The sequence below is a fragment of the Rousettus aegyptiacus genome, unplaced genomic scaffold (assembly GCF_014176215.1).
Source record: "Rousettus aegyptiacus isolate mRouAeg1 unplaced genomic scaffold, mRouAeg1.p scaffold_m13_p_13, whole genome shotgun sequence".
NCBI classification, from domain to species: domain Eukaryota; kingdom Metazoa; phylum Chordata; class Mammalia; order Chiroptera; family Pteropodidae; genus Rousettus; species Rousettus aegyptiacus.
Window position 1 is genome coordinate 67,401,766 of NW_023416288.1, and position 20,907 is coordinate 67,422,672.

A 20,907-nucleotide genomic window follows, 5' to 3' on the forward strand; every position below is an offset into this window, starting at 1 on the left:
CTGGTCTTTGTGGACCATGTGGTCTCTGTCACAATTACTCAACTCTGCCATCATAGTGTAAAAACGGCCATGGATGATATGTCAATGAATGAGTGTGGCTTGTTTTCAATAAAATTTTATCACAAAAACAGGTGGTGGGCTATACAGTTTGCCAATCCTTACTCTGGTCCCTTAATTCTCTTTTCATCTATGACATCTACTTTTTAATCCACTTTTGAACTGTTAATATGTGTTATTAAATCTTTTAGTTCTTGAAATTCTATTTGATTCTTTTTTGAACACTGCTTGGTCATTTACGAATAGCTCTTATTCCTTTCTTGGTCTTTATTCCCTTTTTTGTTTTTTTAGACTTTTTATCATTTTATATTGTGATTATTGCAATAACGAAGTTTTCTTATGTTTGTATCTATGGCTTCTGCTGATGTTTACACCTTAGTCATGTTTTCTTATTCCACTAGAACTTTTTATAGTAAACATATAAAATATATATATTTCATATATATTTGAAACTAATCCGTGGGAATTTTACAAGGATTGGATCAAGAATGCTTTCCTCCAAAGATTTGCTCTTGCTTTTACTTGGTAATAGGGGTGCTACTAGAGATACTTTATTTTCTCATCTTGGACATTCCTTGATTACACAGCTAGTATGCAATATAATGAGGTCAGGCCTATGGTGCATATTCTCAGGAAAGACCATTTTCACTCAATCTATAGGTGTGTAGAAACAAACAGATTTCCTTGTCTTTCCTTTGCAAAGTTATTGATTCTTTCTAGCTCATCCTTTCACTGTTAGTGTAGCCCAATTAAAGGTCCCATTTTTCACAGGAATCTCAGTTTCAGTGGCCCATGCACATTAGGCCTCTTACTCAGTGGTCCACTCCCTTGAACATAGCTGTAAAGCCTCCTTGGTACCAACATTTGCCTGCAAGGCAGCCCTGGTATTCACTTTCACCCCGACTTTGGTTTCAGCTCCTGATTCACTTTTTGTATGTAGTGTTTAGGTGTTTTATAGTGAAGAGGGATTTGGGGAGTCTCAAGTAAATCCATTGTATTAGGAACAGAAGTCACATGATAAAATCTGCACTTCAAAGAAATTAGACCTCTTTATGAAGAACCTCCTGTTATGCCTCTGCTTCAGGGTCCCCCTAACTGCTGCTTAAATATCATTCCCAAACTGAATCCTCCTGAATATCTAAACTACATCAGATCTTTGTACTTTTGCCCTCCTTAAATGTAACTGTACACTGACTGCGTGATTTTCCTTTTTATGCTTTTCCCTACTATAATCTCTGGTAGGCAGACCAGGGATCATTTCTGTCGTCCTCATATCATATCCCCAGGACACAGCCAGGTTCCCAGTATCTCTTTGTTGAGTAAGTAAATGGATGATATTGAACCATTTGTTTACGAATTGTATAGGCACATTGGGGCACTTCATAAGTAGAATTAAATGTTCTTAAACACAATGATTTTTATAGCCCACAGAATGACCTTCTATAACCAGCAAGAATGTGCCATTTTACACCATGGAAATTAATATAGTTAAAACAATGAAATCCCCTTTTTATATATAAAATAGAAAATAATTGTAACACATGGCAAAGACCACAGTTGATGAGGTTGCAAAGACATTAATAATTTCATGCACCATGGGTCAGAGTGTAAGCTGATAAGTGCTTTCTTAAAAAGCAATTTTGTAATATTTATCAAATGCCCCCAAAATATTATCCCTTTTGCCTTAGTTAGCTCGGGCTGCCATAACAAAGTATCATAGACTGGGTGGTTTAAACAACAGAAATTTATTTTCTTACAGTTCTGGAGACTGGAAGTCCGAGATCAGGGTGCCAGAATGGTCAGGTTCTGGGGAGGCCAGGAAGACCTTCTCTCTGAGTTATCACGTAACAGAAAAAGATCTCACTCTCCTTCCTGTTATAAGACCACCAATCCCATCAGATTAAGACCCCACCTTTATGACCTCATGCAATTTTAATTATCTCTTAAAAGCTTTATATTCAAATCTGGTCCCATTGGTGGTTAGAACTTCAACATATGAATTTGGAGTGGGGAGACACAATTCAATACATAGCACCGTTTAACCTAACAATATATTTTCAGGAATTTGTTCCAAGGAAACCATCACAGATGAGTTAAAATATATAGTATAAGATTACTTATTGTAGTAATATATATGGTAGGAAAACAAAGAGGAAAAAAGTCTAAATTTTTCCCAATGGAGTATTAGATTAATAAATTATGGCATATTCATGTAATGAAATGCCATAATTCCATTAAAAAGCATATATTAGAATATTTTCATATAAAAAATGTTTATAGCTCATTAAAAGAATAAAATTATGAATCAGAATGTACAATAGATCCTTACATTTATAGAAAGAAGACTGAAATTATATTTACCAAATAGTGTTATCAGTTATTTCTGGTTGAGACATTTATAAGAAATTTTAACTTTTGTCTTTGTGTTTTTCTGATTCCCTCTGTTCAAATTATGGTGTGTCTATTGTCCTTTAATTAAAAAAAAAAAGTCATTTAAGAAAAATATTAATGTTTAGTATGGGGCAGAGGGCAATATTAATATCAGAGAAAACTACATCAACCATAACTTTATTTTTATTATAAAATCGCCTCCCCCAATATTTTAGAGCTGTGTGCAGTGGTGAGTTTAATTTGGATTAGTCCAAGAATGTTCAGTTGGTTAGTTGGTTGGTTCCAGGAGAGGCCAGTTATCAAAAATCTTGATAACTATCCTTGGAGTATCACTACCTTAACACAAAAAAGAAGTCACAAGATCATATGTATTCATAGAGTCAGATTATGCTTTCTCTGTAGAAATGTCAACTCTTTAAAAACCTTCAAAAAATAGAATGCAGTAGGAAATTCAAATAAGAAAAGAATTAGGAGGGAGGAGTGTTTGGAAAAAGAAAAATTACTTCAAAATGTCTTTAAAATCTTTTCTCACAGAAAATCTGTTTCTTCTGTCTCAGTGAATGTATAGGGGTCAAATTAATTTCTTCTTTGAATATGTAAAATTTCAAGAGAAGTAAAAGGACACTGATATGTAATATATATGGCCATCTAAATGATATATCATTTTGTTTGAAACAATAGGAGGTGTTATAGGTTGGGGAACAAAAATAAGAAGAGATTATTGTTTCCTCCCTCATCTTCCATCATTTCTTATTCTCGTGCTGTGTCTTCCTCTCTTTTTGATTCTGTTCACAAATGGATATTGGTGGGAAATACACGAAGCGCAAAGTGACTTTTACCTGCTGTGCTTCAAGCAGAATTGACAATTCAGAAATACCACCTTCTAGGTGTCTCTCCCTTTCTCACTTCTTTAGGGGAAGCTAAGATGTCATACATTCCTCATAGACTAGGGAAGGTGAAAAGAAGCCTATAAGAAACTCAAAAGCACCATGAACTTCATCATTTGCCCACTTCTTGCTTGCAAAACATCTTTTACCACAAACAACCAAACTTCTGGCATAAACAAATTTACCTGGTGAGTTGAAGAGGGAGGAGTTTCCAGGGGGAGAGTAAAGGAGCTCTATCTCCTCAATCTATCAGACTTTTCTATACAATGTTAATTTCTGATGTGTTTATTCAACCTACAAGCTGCCGGAGCTCTTTACTCTAGACAGTATGTAGGGTTCAAGAGATGATAAAGCCAAGGATACACTTATCCCTCAAGTGTCTAAACCTGTCCAGCTGGTAAAGTGATTGAGAAAATAACTGTAGAAGATGTTACAGTTTTCATTAATAAAACAAATGCATATCAGCAATAATAATGCTTTTGAAGTGAGAATTTTGGGTCGATCCCGTGACAAGATAATTTTGGGACATGCTGTTTAAACAAAGTTAAACAGATTTCTTTACTCTCAGGCTTCTCAGACTCCTTAATATGCTTTAGTTTCACTATGAATCTGCAAGAAGGTCTTAACAATTTGTATTGTTCCAAAAATACTTGGACTATTTAACTCTTTTGGTTGGAGTATGTCACAGGACTACTGTTCCCTAAAACATTTGACGACCAATAAATCTTGAATAGCACAAATTATAAAATCCCTTAGTTCATGGAGGAATTTAATGAAATTGATTTATGTAGGCCTTAGTATGTGTAGGAACTATTTTTGGATAAATCTGGCTTTCAGAAAGGTGTTGTGTATGTATGCATGTGAACATGTGAGTGTGATAATTTCTCATAAAACTGACTGTGGCCCCTAGACAGATGTGAGATCAGGCTATTAAGCATCAACAGCAGAAGGTTCTATTATACAAATTCTATTTTTTAAGAATCTTTGAAGTATAATTAACATAGACACAATTACACTTGATATTCAATTGCTTATTATGTAAGTTCCAAGTCATACTTACCTGACAATATCTATAATTAAAATATACGTACCTACTATTAGACTGTTTTATAATTTTTTCATATCTTCTGTAACAGAGCACTCTTTTTATTAAAAGCATGTAGTTTCAATAACTACCAGGCCTCAGGAAAAAAACAAAAATATTAAATCTTGATACATGAGAATATATTCCCTTCTCATTGAAACTACTTTAATATTTAATTATTAGTGTAGAGTTAAACCCAAATTAACATTCATTTCTTTAATTAAATTTATTAGGGTGAGATTGGTTAATAAAATTATATAGGTTTCCAGGGTACAGTTCTATAATACATCATCTGTATATTGCTTTCTATGTTCACCACCCAAAGTCAAATCTTTTCCCATCACCATACATTTGACCCCCTTTTCTACCTCCCCCCTCCCCTTTTCCTCTGGTAACCACTAGACTGTTATCTGTGTCTAGGAGTTTTTGGCTGTTTGTCATATTCATTTGTTGTTTTCAGTTTGATATCTCACATGTAAGTGAAATCATATGGTTTTCGACTTTTTCCATCTTACTTATTTCTCTTAGCAAGACTATCTCAAGATCCATCCAGATTGTCATAAGTGACAAATGGCAGTATTTCATCTTTTTTTGGCTGAGTAATATTCAAATCAGGAAACTTATCTTTATGTTAGAATTTTTAGTAACCACATTTTAACATAGTCTTTTTATCAGTGTCAAAGAGACAAAGAGACAGTATTCTTTTTATAATCTAAGGAAAAAAAATTCCTGAGATTTAAAGTAAATAATTTCACTAATAATTAAAATGACAAATAAACACTAAAAATGTCCTGCTAAGTGTAAATAAATACAAACTTTTTTAGAGCTCTTTTTACCCAGAATACTTAACTGTAATTCCTGCCTTTGTTTGCTTTTCAAAAAAATTTCTATTTTTCCTACTATTATATGATAAAAAATGTTCCAAATAACTTATGCCATATTAATACTAATGAATAATATTTGTGATATTACTAATTCATGAATTTTCATAATCATATAGGGCTGATATTTTCATGTTCTATGTATCACTCATTCATTTCTTTGACATTTATGTATTGAACGTCAACAGTATACCAGCTACTATTCTGGGCTGTAGGGGTACAATACAAAGAAGGCAGACAATAAACTAATAAATATGTCACATGTTGGATAACAGCCACATGTACAATGGTAAGCAATAAAACATGTTAAAGGAAAGAGGCCTATGGGAATGAGGGATTACACCTTTACATCTAGTAGTTAGAGATAACCTCAGTAATCTTGAGTTATGTCCGTAGAAATGAGAAGGAGGGGAGTGAGCAAGCCATGTGTGCACCTAGGGAAAGAGCTCCAGGGCAGCTGAAGAAGTGCATGCAGAGGCCTCGAGGCAGAGCATCCTTCATACGTTTGCAGCTGCCTAGGAGGCCAGTGTGTCTGGAGCTAGAGGGACTTGCTGTGAGGGGATAGAGGAGGTCAGAGAGTGAGTGTGGGGAAGGAGGATCATATAAAGTCTCGTAGACCATCATAAGGGTTTTGACGCTTGCAATGAGTGCCAACATTACAGGGATAGGACTTATGCTTTAAAAAGTCTCAATGCTGTGTTGTCAACACTCTGACGAGGAAAAAACTGGAGGAGAGAGACCAAAGAAGTTGCAGCCATACTCGGGAGAGAGCTGGTGATGGCTGGAACCAAAGGAGAGGAAGTGAAGTGACGGATGATCAGGTTCTGTCTTAAAGGTATAGCAGACAGAAATTACTTTAAAACCTGAGTTTATAAAGCCATTATTTTAAATCTCTTATTAGTCTACTGGATAAATATTCTTAAAATATAACTGGCTTAAGTTTTTCTCAAATACATATTTTGTAATGTATGAAAGCACATACTTCCTTTGTTGAGATCTTTTTTAATTGAATCACTGCTTCACTGATAGGTATTTTAAATTTTATTGATTTTTAAGCTCTTTGCCTTTAGTACAAGTAACATAGGAAATGTCCGACGTACATGTATTTAAAATAGTTTCACCATTATTGCATCTCAGATAAAGCTTCCATTTTCTAGTAGTGTCTTTTTTTTATTGCTCTTTAGTATTTTCTGTAAAATTGGAGGAAAGAAAATAAGGCATCAGCACTAATAGCACTGACTTTAGAGTATAAGAAACCTGGGTTCAAATCTAGGCTCCAGCACTTACTAGCTGTGTGACCTTGGGAAAGTAACCTAACCTTCCTGAACCCTGACAGCCTCCTTCCTTGGAGCCTGGAGAAAGGGTGGTTGTGAGCATCCTGTCTTGTTATTCATACAAAACACCCAGCACAGTACCAGGCGCATATTTAAAATTTTGAAACTGATAATTGGTGTGCTTGTTTTAGTAATGCCCATGACAGGAAGACATTGATAACACAGAAAGTATTTGCATTGGCTGAAAGAATAATTTTAGAAAGAGCTGTTACCTTCAGGCCTGACTGTAGTAAAGTTGCCATTTATTCCCAATAATTTAGATATAGAAGACCACTTCATATACCTAATATTTAGTACATAGTCTGTTATATACACTAAGATAAGGACATCTGAATAAGAGCAAGTCCAAAATATTAAATGTTCTATTTAACCTGTCAGCTTGTACCTAATTTAGTAATAAACTCAGTAAACCTTCACTGTGTATATATAAGTCTTTATCTTAGCGAAGGTTGACGTAAGTGATGTCCCCCAGACTTACCTTTCTCACCTTTCATCACCTGAACCCCTGGCTCCATTCCTTAGGTGGGCAGTATGCCTCAGTGAAGTTTAAAATGACAGACTTGCTGCATCACTGTGGATCACAGCCTCCTTTGACAGTTCAAGCAAACAGGAAATTCACTCAAATATAACCCTGTGGCATGAGTCAGAGAGCAAAGCCAAAGTCAGTCATCAGAACAGTAAAACTGTGTTCTTTGCTCCTTTCCATCAAGTGTGCATAGGTGTATTTAGTGAAATAACCACCTGCATGCAACCTTGCAGGATGAGTTTTTATTGCTGTCCATTAAATAACATAATGTAGTTATAATTTTCGTTTAAATGCCCAAATTCCCGAATTAATGATTTATATAGAACATTTAGGCTAAACTTTTGTGGTCATTTTCAATACATATTCATAAGGTGTAGTCTGGGTTGTGTGCTGTCATTTTGCACAGTGAGAATTGACTCTGAAATAAAAATTAAAAAAATCCATTATTATTATAAAACATTAGAGCTAGCTCATATTTCATTGCTTCATAATTTAGAGGTCAGATTTTCTTTTATTCTTCCTAAAAATATTTGGAAGACCAATATTTTGTCATTATTTTTTCTGTAGTTAACATTCAAACTTATTCTGATGGAAAATTCTGTTTATGATATTAGATAATTGACATTTCCCTATTTAGGAACAAAATATAATTGTAAGAAATATTTTCAAAGCATAAATTCTAGCAGCATGCATGTTTCTGAAATAAATTATTTACTGCATATTGGAAAAAAACTTTAGACTTAAATGATGCTTTGATAAATAAAAGGTCTTTGTGTCAATGTGATTCAGGTATAACTTTAAAATTAATTGCTTCCATCCTAATTGACTAGTTTACTACTATCAAAGAAACACACACATATATGTATATATGTATATATAAAGAAAAATCTTATTGGGGAAAGTTATTTTAAGCATTCATTTTCTTTGTTTTTCATAAGCTTTGTTTCTACCTATTTTATACATAACCTTTAAAAATTAGTAAATCAGAATGATAAATGTATAACTCTTCAGGAATGAAAAGATAATCTTTATAAAAATGAGCTAATAGGGGAAGGAATCATTGCTATTAATTATCAAGTGTAAAAAGATTCATTTTGTTGTTGAAATATATAGATTTTGAAATAATATGAAATTACTATACCTTTTCTTCTGTGTTAGCAAAGACAGTTAAAACGTATGTGTTCAAAATTCTAGATGATTGCTATACACTCAGATACTTAAATTGATACAGAATAAATTCCAAATCTCTACCATTTAATGTATTTTATATCTCCAATGCTAATCTTAGTAAAAAAAAAAAAGATTTCTGTTCATTCTTCATAACTACTTTTAAAAGTCCTAATGAAAACTCACCTTAATTCCATAGGGATATTTGTTTAAGCATAAAAATCTTGAAAAGAAACATAGCTGGTCTTTTCTGTGTATTTTTATTCAAATATTTATTTTTACATATGTCCACATATTTAAACAAAATAGAGCAGTAGAGCACAAATTTCTACATTTCTTACAAATAAAATTAAATCTCCTCTTTTATGTTTATTCTTCATTTGGAAGAGAAGCAGTTAAGACAGTTTAGCTAGCATTCAGTATTTTTTTATAATATTTTCATTCAGGGGATATTCATTTAATTGGTCAAATGTTTGGTACCACTATAAAACTCTTTTCACTGCCATTCTCAAGGACTAGTCATTGTTTTCTGTGAATCTGGGAAATATTTATTGTAATCCTTTACCTTGAAGGCTGTCTAAAAGAGAATAATTTTGTTCCATTCATTCCAGGTCAAAATATGAAGCAAATGGCTATAAATATCTCCAATAAATTTCTACTGTAGACACAAGTAATATGTATACTGTAGACTGATAAGCATTTTCTTTAATTATTTGGATTTTTCAGAGCTATATATCTACATATTTGATATAAAATATATAAAATAAATTACTGATTCTGATTGTTTTTCAGACCTGACGGAATTGGAACGGTGTCAATGGAAGAAAAAGAGAGATTTGAGGAGATAAAAGAGAGACTCTCTTTCCTTTTAGAAAATCAGATAAGCCATTTCAGGTATATACTCAATTCCTTCATACATACAAGTATTTCCTTTATGACTTCACTCAACCCTCCAATCCCTTACAAATGTTTATGTCTTTCTCTGTCTGCTCAAGAATTATCAGTAGCTTCTTTTCCAGGTTCCTCAATCTTTGATCTGCTTCTCAGCCTGCCATTCAGTAGGCTCGTTTAAGTAAGCCCTCACCCTGCCATAGCCATGCTACTTCTGCCACAGTGTCTAGCATATCCCTTGTTTAAAAATTATCTGCAGAGTGAGAGTTAAATGCCTTGATGATATTTCTTTTTCCCTGGTTATATTTAGCTCAACAGAACCTTATGGTTAAAAACAGAAATATGTCTATAGGTTTCCTTTTCTGTCAGTCATCATTAGATCATACAAAACATGGCCGTGTCCACATATTGTGTCTTATAGCATGTCTGTCACATCGCAGGTATGTGATTTGGGATCATTTCATGTGAACTTACTGAAAAAATAAACTCAGTTAATAGTCCCCTGTAACAGTTTTAAAAAACTGCTATTTAACCTTTTGAATGGTATATGGCTAGCCACTCTGGGCCTCAGTTTCCTTATTTGTAATATGAAAAACTTACACTCTGATTTTAAAATAATATTGAAGGAAAGAATGAATCTTCGAAGGATATACTGTGCATCTCTTCCCATACATTAGTGATTTCAACTAGGGCTGGTAGCACCACCTTCACGTTAGTGAATGAGGGAGAATTTTCGTTGTTACAATAACCAGACATGGGGACAGTCATTTAGTGCTGGGTTTAGGAATGCAATGCATAGGACAGTCTCACATTGGACAATTTTTGCCTAAAAGATCAATAGATTCACATTAGGAAACACTGTTCTTGAAAGCATAGCCAAATTCAACTAACAGAGTTAAGATTAGATTCTCTGCTGATTTTTTTAAATAAACAACATGGAGACACGGGGAAAGCCTTTTTTTTTCTTTTGCATTTGCAGGGAATGTTTCTACAGTTGCTCTTGTTGTCTCTTAGTTGTATAGAGACCCTTACATAAATTTATTGTATATGTCTTTTAATCTCATACAGTTTTCCCTTTTTTAACATTGAGACAGAGCTTATAATTCAACTGAATAGCTATATCACCAACTATAAACATCACCATAGTTATCTATATCAGTGCTTTCATCTGTAACAGGTCCTACCTCAAACTGGTTTAAACAAATTAATGTGTGTGCTCACTTACCTGCAGATCTCAGGTAGGGTGAACTTCAAGACAAGCCGAATTCAGAAGCCACCGCTCTGTTTCTCTGTGATTTTTATATGGCTGTCCTTCATGAGATGCCTTCATCCCCACATTGGTAGCAAGACCACAGAATTCCTTGGTCTCACATCCATACATGCCAGTTTTCAGGGGAAGTAGTAGAGGCCATCTCTTTCTGTGATGCTCCCTTAAGATCATGAAAAGTTTCCTTAGAAGATCCTAGCAAATTATTCCTCATATCTCATTTGCTCTAAATAGGTCATGGGCCAGTCCTAAACCAGCCCAGCGGCCAGGGGATGCACTAAATGCCTCAGTCAGTCACGTAAGAGCAATGGGATCACCGTGATTGAATTAGCCTAATCTGAGCCATCCCACCAGGGGAGTTCAGTGCCCCTCACGGCTGCCCAGCAACTACACAGGGGGAGACAGGGAAGGGCAGTTAGTTGTCCACGTTATTTATTGTGTTCATTTCCCTTCTCACAGTTGTGTTCCCTCTTTCTCTTACACGTATGTCCTCTTTTAATAATTTCTCTAAAGATGTCCTTTATAATCCTTTTTAGCTTTTATTTCTTTGATGTACTGAGGACAAGAACTGAAATGAATCGGTGTAGACATTTTGGGCCGACTTTTATGTTCCTTTTTGATGTTTATAGAGTTTCTGTAAATCTTGCCAGTTCTGTTTTTGTTTTTGTTTTCTGAATCCATAAAAGACAGGATAAGAGGAAATGGGACTAAAATAAAATAGATAGTTGTCCACATAGGCAAGTTTGTAAAAATTTTTAAATTGTCCGTGAGGATTTTCATAAAGATTCTACCAATGATCTTCCTTAGTCATTTGTGTTAAAATTTGGAAAGAACACAGATTACTTATCAGTTCACACTAAAGAAGTAATCACAGTACTGTTAATAACTCTTATATAGAAATTTGTTTATTTAGGTCCAGCTGTATTCCAGAAAAGGATTTCAAAGACACAGATAAAACAATAAGGCAAACTAAATTAAACACAATTGAGGAATTTCTGATTAACGATAGAATATTGATGTATGTCTGGCTTAGCTTTCTCTTAGAACCTAACTAAAATAACAACATTTTTTCCAGAACACATAAACCTACAAGGACAACTAAAGTAAAAGAGGAAAAAAATGGGAAAACAATTTTTGGAAGTCAGATAGCTGAATCATATCTAATTTAGCCACCCAGGGAAAAACTGGCAGTGGGGAAAACAAAAAATAATTCAATTTATGTCAAACGATCACCAAAATGTTTAGGGATTGCCAGTATCATGGCCTTGGTAGAAATTAAGAGTGAAGGACAATTTATTGTAAATATGCTTAAAACTCACTTAGAGCCTCACGTCTCTTTTCCAACGTGGCAGCCAGGCACTGCCCCTCCCCTCCCCTGGCAGGGCCCTGCAGAGTCATTCTCTGGAGAGAGTAAAATTAGAGGGTACCTGGACTGGGGTGGAGGATGGGAGGAAACATCAAGCAGTTGGAACTCGGGTTTATAAACCTGGAAATTAAATAAACGTTTATTCTGAAATCTGAGAATCACAGCTTTCTCCTTCCAGCTCACACACTTGACTCCCAAAATGCTACCAGGCAGGCAGGCAGGTTTATACCTTCCAGGCATATTATAAACGTCTTCCCCTGAAACTCTGACTAGTCCAAGAAAAAACACCTAAAGCTGTGGACGATAAAGACTCCCACTGAAAGAGCCCAACCGGATTCCCCTTCAGCAAACACCATGGGATACATGTACCCTACTTAGGGTATGTAGCTTCCATTCTGTTTTTTAATACCGCACTTTTGAGCATCATCAAACAGCCAAGGTCATCAGACATTTGAGGAAAGTATTTACTCTGGAAGACAGAGCCCAGAGCAAGTAAATACTAAAAAAGTAACTTGGAAAACAAACAAACAAACAAAGGATTGTATATGAAGAAGAAAATGGGGGAAGAAGCAGTTGGGAGAATCTATTACTGATATCTTTGGTTTGAAAAATAGAACATTAGAAAACAAAAACAACATGTTGGAAAGGAAGTGAAGGGGAGGGAAGGTAGAAGGAAGGAAAAGAAGGAAGGAAGGATAAAAAAAACCTTGGAACAAATAAGAGTTCTTAGAAGCTGTATGTGAATGACACACAAATATGTACACACTAATGAAAGGTTAAGTTAATAAAACCTTGCTGAAAGTAGGGTTGGGGTATAGGAACATAGGAGTACAAAGATAAGAAAAATTAAAGATCTGCTTAGAAATTTTATCATAAATAATAGGATTCCAGAAACAGTTAAGGATGAAGGTAGAAAAGTTTGAATAAAATTATTCAAAAATATTTTCCAGAATTAAAAGACATGTGTTCAGCTTGAAAGAGCAAAATGAATGCCCAACACAATGGATTGAAATATTGATCAGGGTACATTTTCATGAATTTTCAGATTCTTGGGGATAAAAGAAAAGATCCTGAAATACAAAGAATCAAGAATGAGAATGGCTTCTCAACTTTCATTTATTCTAGAAATATTTATTGTGTGCCTACTATTGAGTGTCAAGCAGTGAACAAAATTTTAAAAAAACAACCCTTTGCTTCTGCAGCCTTCATTTTGATGTGAGGAATGGTACTGATACCCAGAAAATTTTGCATCAGTGACTTTATAATTCTGAGGAAAGGTTACTTCCAGCCTAGAATTCTATACCAGCAAAAGTCTTGTTCATGGGTAATGGTAGAATAATGATATTTTGAGATATGCAGGACTTCAAAGATGTGCTTCCCATGTTTCCTTTCTGGAGAATGCAGTTTAGCAAGAAAAAGGAGGGGTAGGAAAGAGGAAGAGTTAAAAGCTCTAAAACGGGAAATTAGTATCAGAGTAAAGGGACAGTGATTAATAGAGACCCTGAAGTGATGACTGAGCTTAGAGAATAGCCAGTTTTCACTGGGTCAGGTCAGAAAATTCTTTAAGTAGATCAGATTGACACAACACTGAGAAATTTTAACATGTTGAGAGAAGATTTATTGCCCACCAGAAATGGAGTGTGGAATTAATTGTATTAGATTACATTAGAGTTCTGAATTATATTGTATTAAGAATCCAAGATGGAGTAACAAAGGATATTTATCTTCCTACCTGAAACCTTCTTTTCTTTTTAAGTAAAAAATATGTGAGGAAAATGCTTTTTTTGGACACTAAACATAAAACGATGAATAACAGTGGTTCCTGAGAGATGGGAAACAAATGAAATAACTCCTTTAATTTCCTCTGCTTACCTCCAGGAGAGTGTTTCAATCTATGTCCCAAAAAGAAGGGACCTGAGTGGATCCCAGTGGACATCCTGACTTGAGGAGGCAGAGTTGGAAATCTAGGGAGTTTAAGGCAGCCAGAGTATTCAGATCAGAGTTCTAAAGAAGAGAGAACAGAGAGACATACAGGTATCTAAGGATCCCAGCTAAGTATTGATCAGTACATGCGTGTGAGGAAATTATCCAGTCAGGCAAAGAACTATGTGAAAGGATTGCAGGGGAAGATCTCTAAATCTAACACAGGGCTAGTAGTTCCAGTTTCTACCACTCAGAGTGGAAACCTTCTAATTCATGGGCATCAGATAGAGTACCCAGAGAGTTTTGCCTCAGTAGTGAAAAAAAATTAGCCCTAGAATACACATATTCATGGTCTCTCCTAATGAGAGTTATAATCATGATTTCAGTGAATCAAGCTGTTTTCAAGTAATTTAACTGCATTTCAAAATGAAGTTCAAGAATAAAGGAATACAGAAGTATTCATCAATAAAATTATAAAGAAACAATGCCTATCATTCCATCAAAAATGTTCAAGCATACAAAGAAATAATAAAATATGACCAATGAAGAGAATAAAACCAACAAAAGAGAAAATGACAAAAAGATAGAATTGTTCAAAATTGTACTGGGTGGTCTAGCAAATGCGTTGAGGCAGGAAAAGAAAGACATCTAACTGGAAAATAAGTAAAATTGTCTTTATTCACAAATGATATGACCGCCCATATAGGAAATCCTATGGAAACTACAAAAAAAGCTACTGTTCTTAATAAGTTTAGAAAAGTTGTAGGATCCTAAATGTAAAAATATCAATTTATTTCTATATAATAGCAAGACACAATCTGAAATTGAAACTTAAAAAATATCATTTACGTAGCAACAAAAATGATTGAATACTTGGGGTTCATTCTGACAAAAGATGTGCAAAAACCTGTACACTGAAAAATACAAAGTCTTGCTAAAAGAAATTAAGGAGAACCTAAATCGATCTTTAGTTTATGTTATATCAATCAAAATCCAATAGAATTTGTAGAAATTGGCAACCTGACTCTAAAATTCATATGGAAATGCAAAGAACTTACACAGCCAAAATAACTTTTAAAAGAATAGCATTGGAATGCTAATACTTGATTTCAAGACTTACTTGTAAAGCTATGATAATCAAGATAGTGTGGTACGGTCAGTCCAGAAATAGACTCACACCCATATAGTCATTGACTTTCAACAAATGTACAAAGACAAATGTAAAGTATGCTTATTTCAGCAGATACAAAAATATTAACCTGAATCTGTACCTCACTCCTGATACAAAAGTTAACTCAAAATGGATAGATCTAGAAAACAAAAAGTCTGTGTCTTAAATAAAACAACAAAATCGTGATTCATATATGGAAAAATATCACCTTAAACTTCATCAACATTAAGAACATTTGATCTCCCAAAGACATTATTAAGGAAATAAAGAGATGAATCTCAGAACGTGAGAGAATACATATTCTACAAAGACTACTACCCAAAATATATAAATAACTCTTAATAAGAAACGAAATGACCCAGTTAAAAAATTGTTTTAAAATATTTGAGCATATGAAAAGATGCTCAACATCATTACTCTTTAGGAAAATACCAATTAAAACGACAGTGAGGTGCTATTGCATACCTATTAATATACTTTTTAAAAACTACTGAACTAACAAGTGTTGGTATGGATGTGAAACTGGAACTGCATACACTCTTGATAGGAATTAAAATGGTAAAACCTACTTTGCAAAATAGTTTGCAGGTTCTTAAAAATTTAAACACCTGACACGTGACCCAGACATTTCTCTCTTAGGGATTACCCTAAAAGCCATGAAAGCATATGTCCATAGAAAGACTCACGTGAATGTATGTTCATACCAGCGTTATTCACAATAGCCAAAAGATGAAAACGATCCAGATGATCTTCAACAAGGAAGGAATAAAGAGTGAATCGGAGTACTTCTGAGCAATAAAAAAGGAGTGAACTGTTGATACGTAGCGTGAATAAATATTAAAATCTGCTGAGAGAAATGAGAGCCAAAAAAAGTATATACTGTATGATTCCTCTTACAAAAAGTTATAGAAAATACAAACTAATCCAGATGACAGAAAGTAAATCAGTGGTTGCCTGGGCCCCAGGGATGGAGAGGAAATGTTTGGGGGTCATGAATATATACCTTACATTGATTGTAGTGATGGTTTAATGGAAATATACATATATCAAAACTTACAAATTACATGCTTTAAATAGGTGCAGTTCATTGTCACATCTCTAAATAAAGCTTAAAAATAAGTAAATAAGTGCTTCTCTTCCATAGTGAGAAGTTGGAATAATATCTAAAACTAAAAAATCAAAAATTAAAAATATTAGCACATAGGCTAGAGATATGGCATTGAAATACCAAAAGAATCAGCTAAAAGTTAAAAAAATATTTTTTCTAGAGAAATTACTTAGGAATTGGGTAGGACTGACATAAAGGACTTCTGTGTTTCAGAAAAGAAACCTTTTAGAAAAAATTTCCTCTTAGACTATGTACATATATAATAAAAATAAACACTATATCTAAAAGTGGCTTAGGAAAAATATCTCAGTTGTAGGACAGGTCTGTATAGGCTCATTTATCTGTGTAATTAATTTACTAAAGTAGGAATAAGGGAGCTTTCAATTTCATTTCAGTTTATTCCGATTAGGGATTAAACTTGGTTGAATTTTATTTTGATAATTGAGAATTTTCCACTTCACATTGCAGTTACTTAGCTGTCAAAGTGGTAAAAACCCAAAATATTTATCCTGAAAGGCAGGACAGAATGATTCCCTTCTTTTAAAACTTGTTTTGTAAAGATTAATTAAGCTTCTGTGCAGTTATTTTCTGTACTTTATTGATTCAGGATTACTTGTACTCTGTAAATGTGTTGAATTAGTTACACATCATGGGCAGCTAATGCTAATTCAGAACATGCCCAGTGGGACCTCAGAGCCCTGAAATGCTAAACGTAATCTGGGGATCAGTAACATTCCATTCATGAAATGCATCACCCACAGGTTAATGGAAATAAACAATAGACAAGACAATGAGTGGATTATGCAAATACACTGAAAAGATTTAAGCAAGGGGAGGAGACTACAAGAACCCAATTTGTGTTTTAGTTAAATGTGGATTAAGGTCTATGGTATACAAAATGATTAAAGCTACTTTGTTAATTTGCTAATGCTCTAAAAAACACCACCACTCAGGAAAAACTATCAAAATAAATTGGTTGTGGCTTTTTTGTTGGTGGGGGGAGGTGGTAATGGTGCAGAGGCAAGATTAAGTGAAGGAAATTTTTAACAGAAAATTATGAAATGGTAAACCATATTCTGAAGAAAATTTGAGTGACTAGATTTATATTACACTTATATGACATTTGTCAAAACTAATAAAAGCTCCACAAAACTAAAACCCAATCCTAATATATACTCAACTACTCCTTTGTGAGAACTCAGTGTTTTTCATTAAAATTTGGTCCTATTAAACAAATTAAACTTAAAATAGATGTGCTTTTTAGGAAATCCTATTCAAATTACAGAGTGAAAAAAATAATTTCATTTTTAATTGCGTATAGATAATTAGATAATATGTCTACTAAGCCCCTGAATAATGGCAAAGGATGAGGAAATAAGTAAACTTTCAAGTTACTGGTTTGCCGATTTCTAAGTCAGAGTAAGGTGGCGGCCTAAGGATAGCCCAGCTGCCTGTAGTACTCTGTCCTCGGGTGGGGGCAGCAGTCAGGGAAGGGGGAAGCTCTCCTGAACCTGGTTCAACAAAGCAAGGATGAAGTGGCCCTGACATTCTGTACTCTTTAAGTAGAAAGTGACCTGAAGAGGGACCTCCTTGTAAAGAGCAATAAACCTTTCACTGCCACATGGCAACTAACTTGTGAGGAACCCCTTCACTCTCCCGGCCTCTGACCCTGACTTCAGAACTTCTGCACAACCTGCCCTCTTGTTGTGGGTGTGTATTCAGAATGCATGGCTGAGAGATACTCTGGATAAATGATATTTTGTGTGTTTTGTGGGGAGGTTGGAGAGTTAGACACCAGGTTAGACAGGCAAATGACAGGAAAACAGGGAGCTGGAAACTTCTTCGTTCTTAAAGTTATGTCCATGACGTGTTCTCATCTTAATCCACATATACATATAGGAAGAAAGGGGGAAGTCATTTTATTTGATCTCTAACAGAGCTTGAATAACGACATCTTAGACAAGAAATTATCAAGAAATGCATTTTAAGTATCCCTGTACTCATGGAGTGTAGTGGGTTTTGTTTGATTACTATGGCCTTTCTGTACATGTATCACTAAAACTTTAGAACCTTTTTCATCACAGTTTACACCCTTCTGGTTTAAGATATTTAAATCATGGGACTAGGTAAACTACAGCAGTTACCACTTTCCCAGATGGGTCGATGCTATTTTAATCACTTTTCATTATTCTCCAATCATGCCAGGTAATAGAAGAGGGAATTATTTAGCAGTTTGGATATTAAATGGTTGACTTTTTTGTTCTTCCTTTTGTTTTCAAAGATACTGCTTTCCCTTTGGACGACCTGAAGGTGCTCTAAAAGCTACACTTTCATTACTTGAAAGGGTATGTTTGAACATTGCTTTATGAATACTGCTTGCATTGTCGAATGCTGTGTGTTTTAGTTATTGAAATAGGCAGACAGTCTCATTCTTCAGTGTGTTCTCCTTAGTTCCTCACACTACATCAATTTCTCACCTTTTCTTGCTCCAGTCAAATTCTCCTTATATCTTCTCCCTCCTCAAGCCTTTTAAAACCTACAACTGCCATCATATGGTGAGTTGATGGCATATTTTTGGTAGTAACTGTTTTTCCTTCTCTCTCCCCCCATTACATAGTCTTTTATTTTTGCATTTAAGTATAATTATCTGTTTTTCAGACTTCACAGTTGTCTTTTATTATCTCCCTTGATTTATTTGTACTTCTACCTGTCATATCCCTTGTACCTATAAGAATTTATCATTTAATATTCACACACATGTCATTTCCTTTACTCTAGATTCATCTCAAATGTATTTCAAGTCAATCTGTTATTATAAATGAATTCATGAATTGTAGACATTCATTTTTCCTTAAAAAATAAATAGAAAATAAATTTTCATATCCATGCTAAAAATATCATTTATTAATGAAAGTATATGTTCCGCTCCTCTCTTAGTGGCAGATTAGGTTCATCTTTCTATAAAGCTATTCATGTGTTCATTGGAAACTAATGGTTAAGTAGTATGGACAACTCTTACTCTGTATAAGTATTAAAAAGAGTGTCTGGAGATCATCTATAGCTCATCATTATTCTGGTCCTAATTTATTGGCTTCAGGCACTTGTTCTTGTCCATTTTTCTGCTCAGTAAATTCTAGATATTACATTGTTTATTAGCACTTCTATGAAAAGCAAAATGAGAAGACATTTTCAGTGATTTAAGGATTGAGAAAAGCTAGAAGTGATGGATAAAATGAGATCTTTGGCTCATAGATTGGTTTCATCTAAATATCCCTGTCTTATCCTTGATTATTGTGCATCATATGATAGAAATATTATTGTAGTAATTATCTATTTTCTTAGAATTTTTTTAATATGAAAAGTTGCATATAACTCAAGATTTTCAAAGTATATATTTCATCTCATTCATTAAGATATCATGGGTAAGATAAAAACCCTGAAAGATAGCTTTACCTTTTGGGACCTCATCCCACCCTGGGTACCTTGTGCAGCCTCTCAGTGAGCTGGTTTCCATGGCAGAGCTCCTTGCTCCCCTCCTCACCCCCAGCAGAGCCGAGCTAGTCAGTCATAGCAGAACTTTCTGTGTGCCCTGGGCTGACAAGTGGAAGGGTGAACAGTGACTTGTTTTCGTCATTAATCATGCCTCTTTCTGAATTGAGAGAGAAATGGTAAAAGCCATGTCTTCAGTTTCATGGCTCTGTATTTACTGACATCTTAGAAAAATAAAATCGATGAATTCTTGATACTTACAATACCTTTGAAGAACGTGCGGAAGAAACACAAAACAGAGGTTGCACCTCCCTTTCTGGACTCACCAGCACTTTATCTGCACTCACCAGGAAAGAGAATTCAATTCGCCATCTCCAAATAATGTGAAATGTTGCCTGGTTTCCACCCTGGACTCACCTCTGTAACAGATATAAGCATTCTACTTTTAACAGCTATTTCTGTTACGTAAAAGTTTGTCACCATGGGAAGGCCTAATAGTAAAGTTTATGGTTCTGCATATGGCACAAAATTAATCTTAAAGTTATATTTTAGTAATAATCATATTAAAAGTAATAATACATGTTAACGCTTGTATACTTTTCACTGTAAGTAAGATCTTTCTGGCTATAAAGAGTATAATGTGCAATTCTAATTAAAGTGTCAAATATATGTCAATGTTTTAAAGATTCTTATGAGAATATGAAGAATAATTGAAGTTGGTAGGGAAAGAAGTTTTTAAATGATAAAGTTTGCTATCTTCAAAAGGAAACCTTGCCTAAAAAATAAAATAAAATATGTTTTCACATATCACCCATGCTAGGATGATTAAATAAATTTGTAAATATAAAAGCCAAGGCTGATCAAAAGAGAAATAATAAAGCATGAAATGGGTATTTTCATGTTCTTTCATTATTTCTTTCAAGATAAAAGACTAATAAGATAGTAAGAACTCTTGACAAAAGTATCGTCTTCTCTATATGCTTTATAAGTTCAATGTAAGCAAAGCAATAAAAACCCCATTATCTATATGGAAAAATCAAATTCTATTACTAGTATGATCAAAACTTATTGTGAGTTTTATCAGTAGGAAGTTTTTAAGGAAAATTAGCAACAAGTCATCATTATAAAAGTGCTTGAATATGTTATATTTTGAATTCTGGATATAATTGCTTTTTCCCTGGGCCAGTTGCGGTACTTTTAAAGGAAAAATCCAAAAACACAATTTAGGAACCCAACAGAAAACAATCAAGTTTTTTCCTAATCTCAGCAAGTTTTCATGTCTTTAAACATTTGATACTCCATTTCACTAAAACAAAGAATTTTTCTCCTCCTCAGTGGGTCGCAATGACTAAAGTGAAAGCAGGA

General features: G+C 34.2%; 1 protein-coding gene across 20 annotated transcripts in view; it reads left to right on the forward strand.

The window, feature by feature from the left end:
• The window catches only part of CADPS2 (calcium dependent secretion activator 2), a 465,193-nt gene that overhangs the window by 342,495 nt on the left and 101,791 nt on the right, over positions 1-20,907 (forward strand). For all 20 annotated transcript variants that reach the window (XM_036230978.1, XM_016125157.2, XM_016125160.2 and 17 more), the window contains 2 exons: positions 9,120-9,221; positions 18,335-18,398. In XM_036230978.1, coding sequence (XP_036086871.1) covers positions 9,120-9,221; positions 18,335-18,398 — 166 coding nt within the window. The remainder of the gene's footprint in view (positions 1-9,119; positions 9,222-18,334; positions 18,399-20,907) is intronic.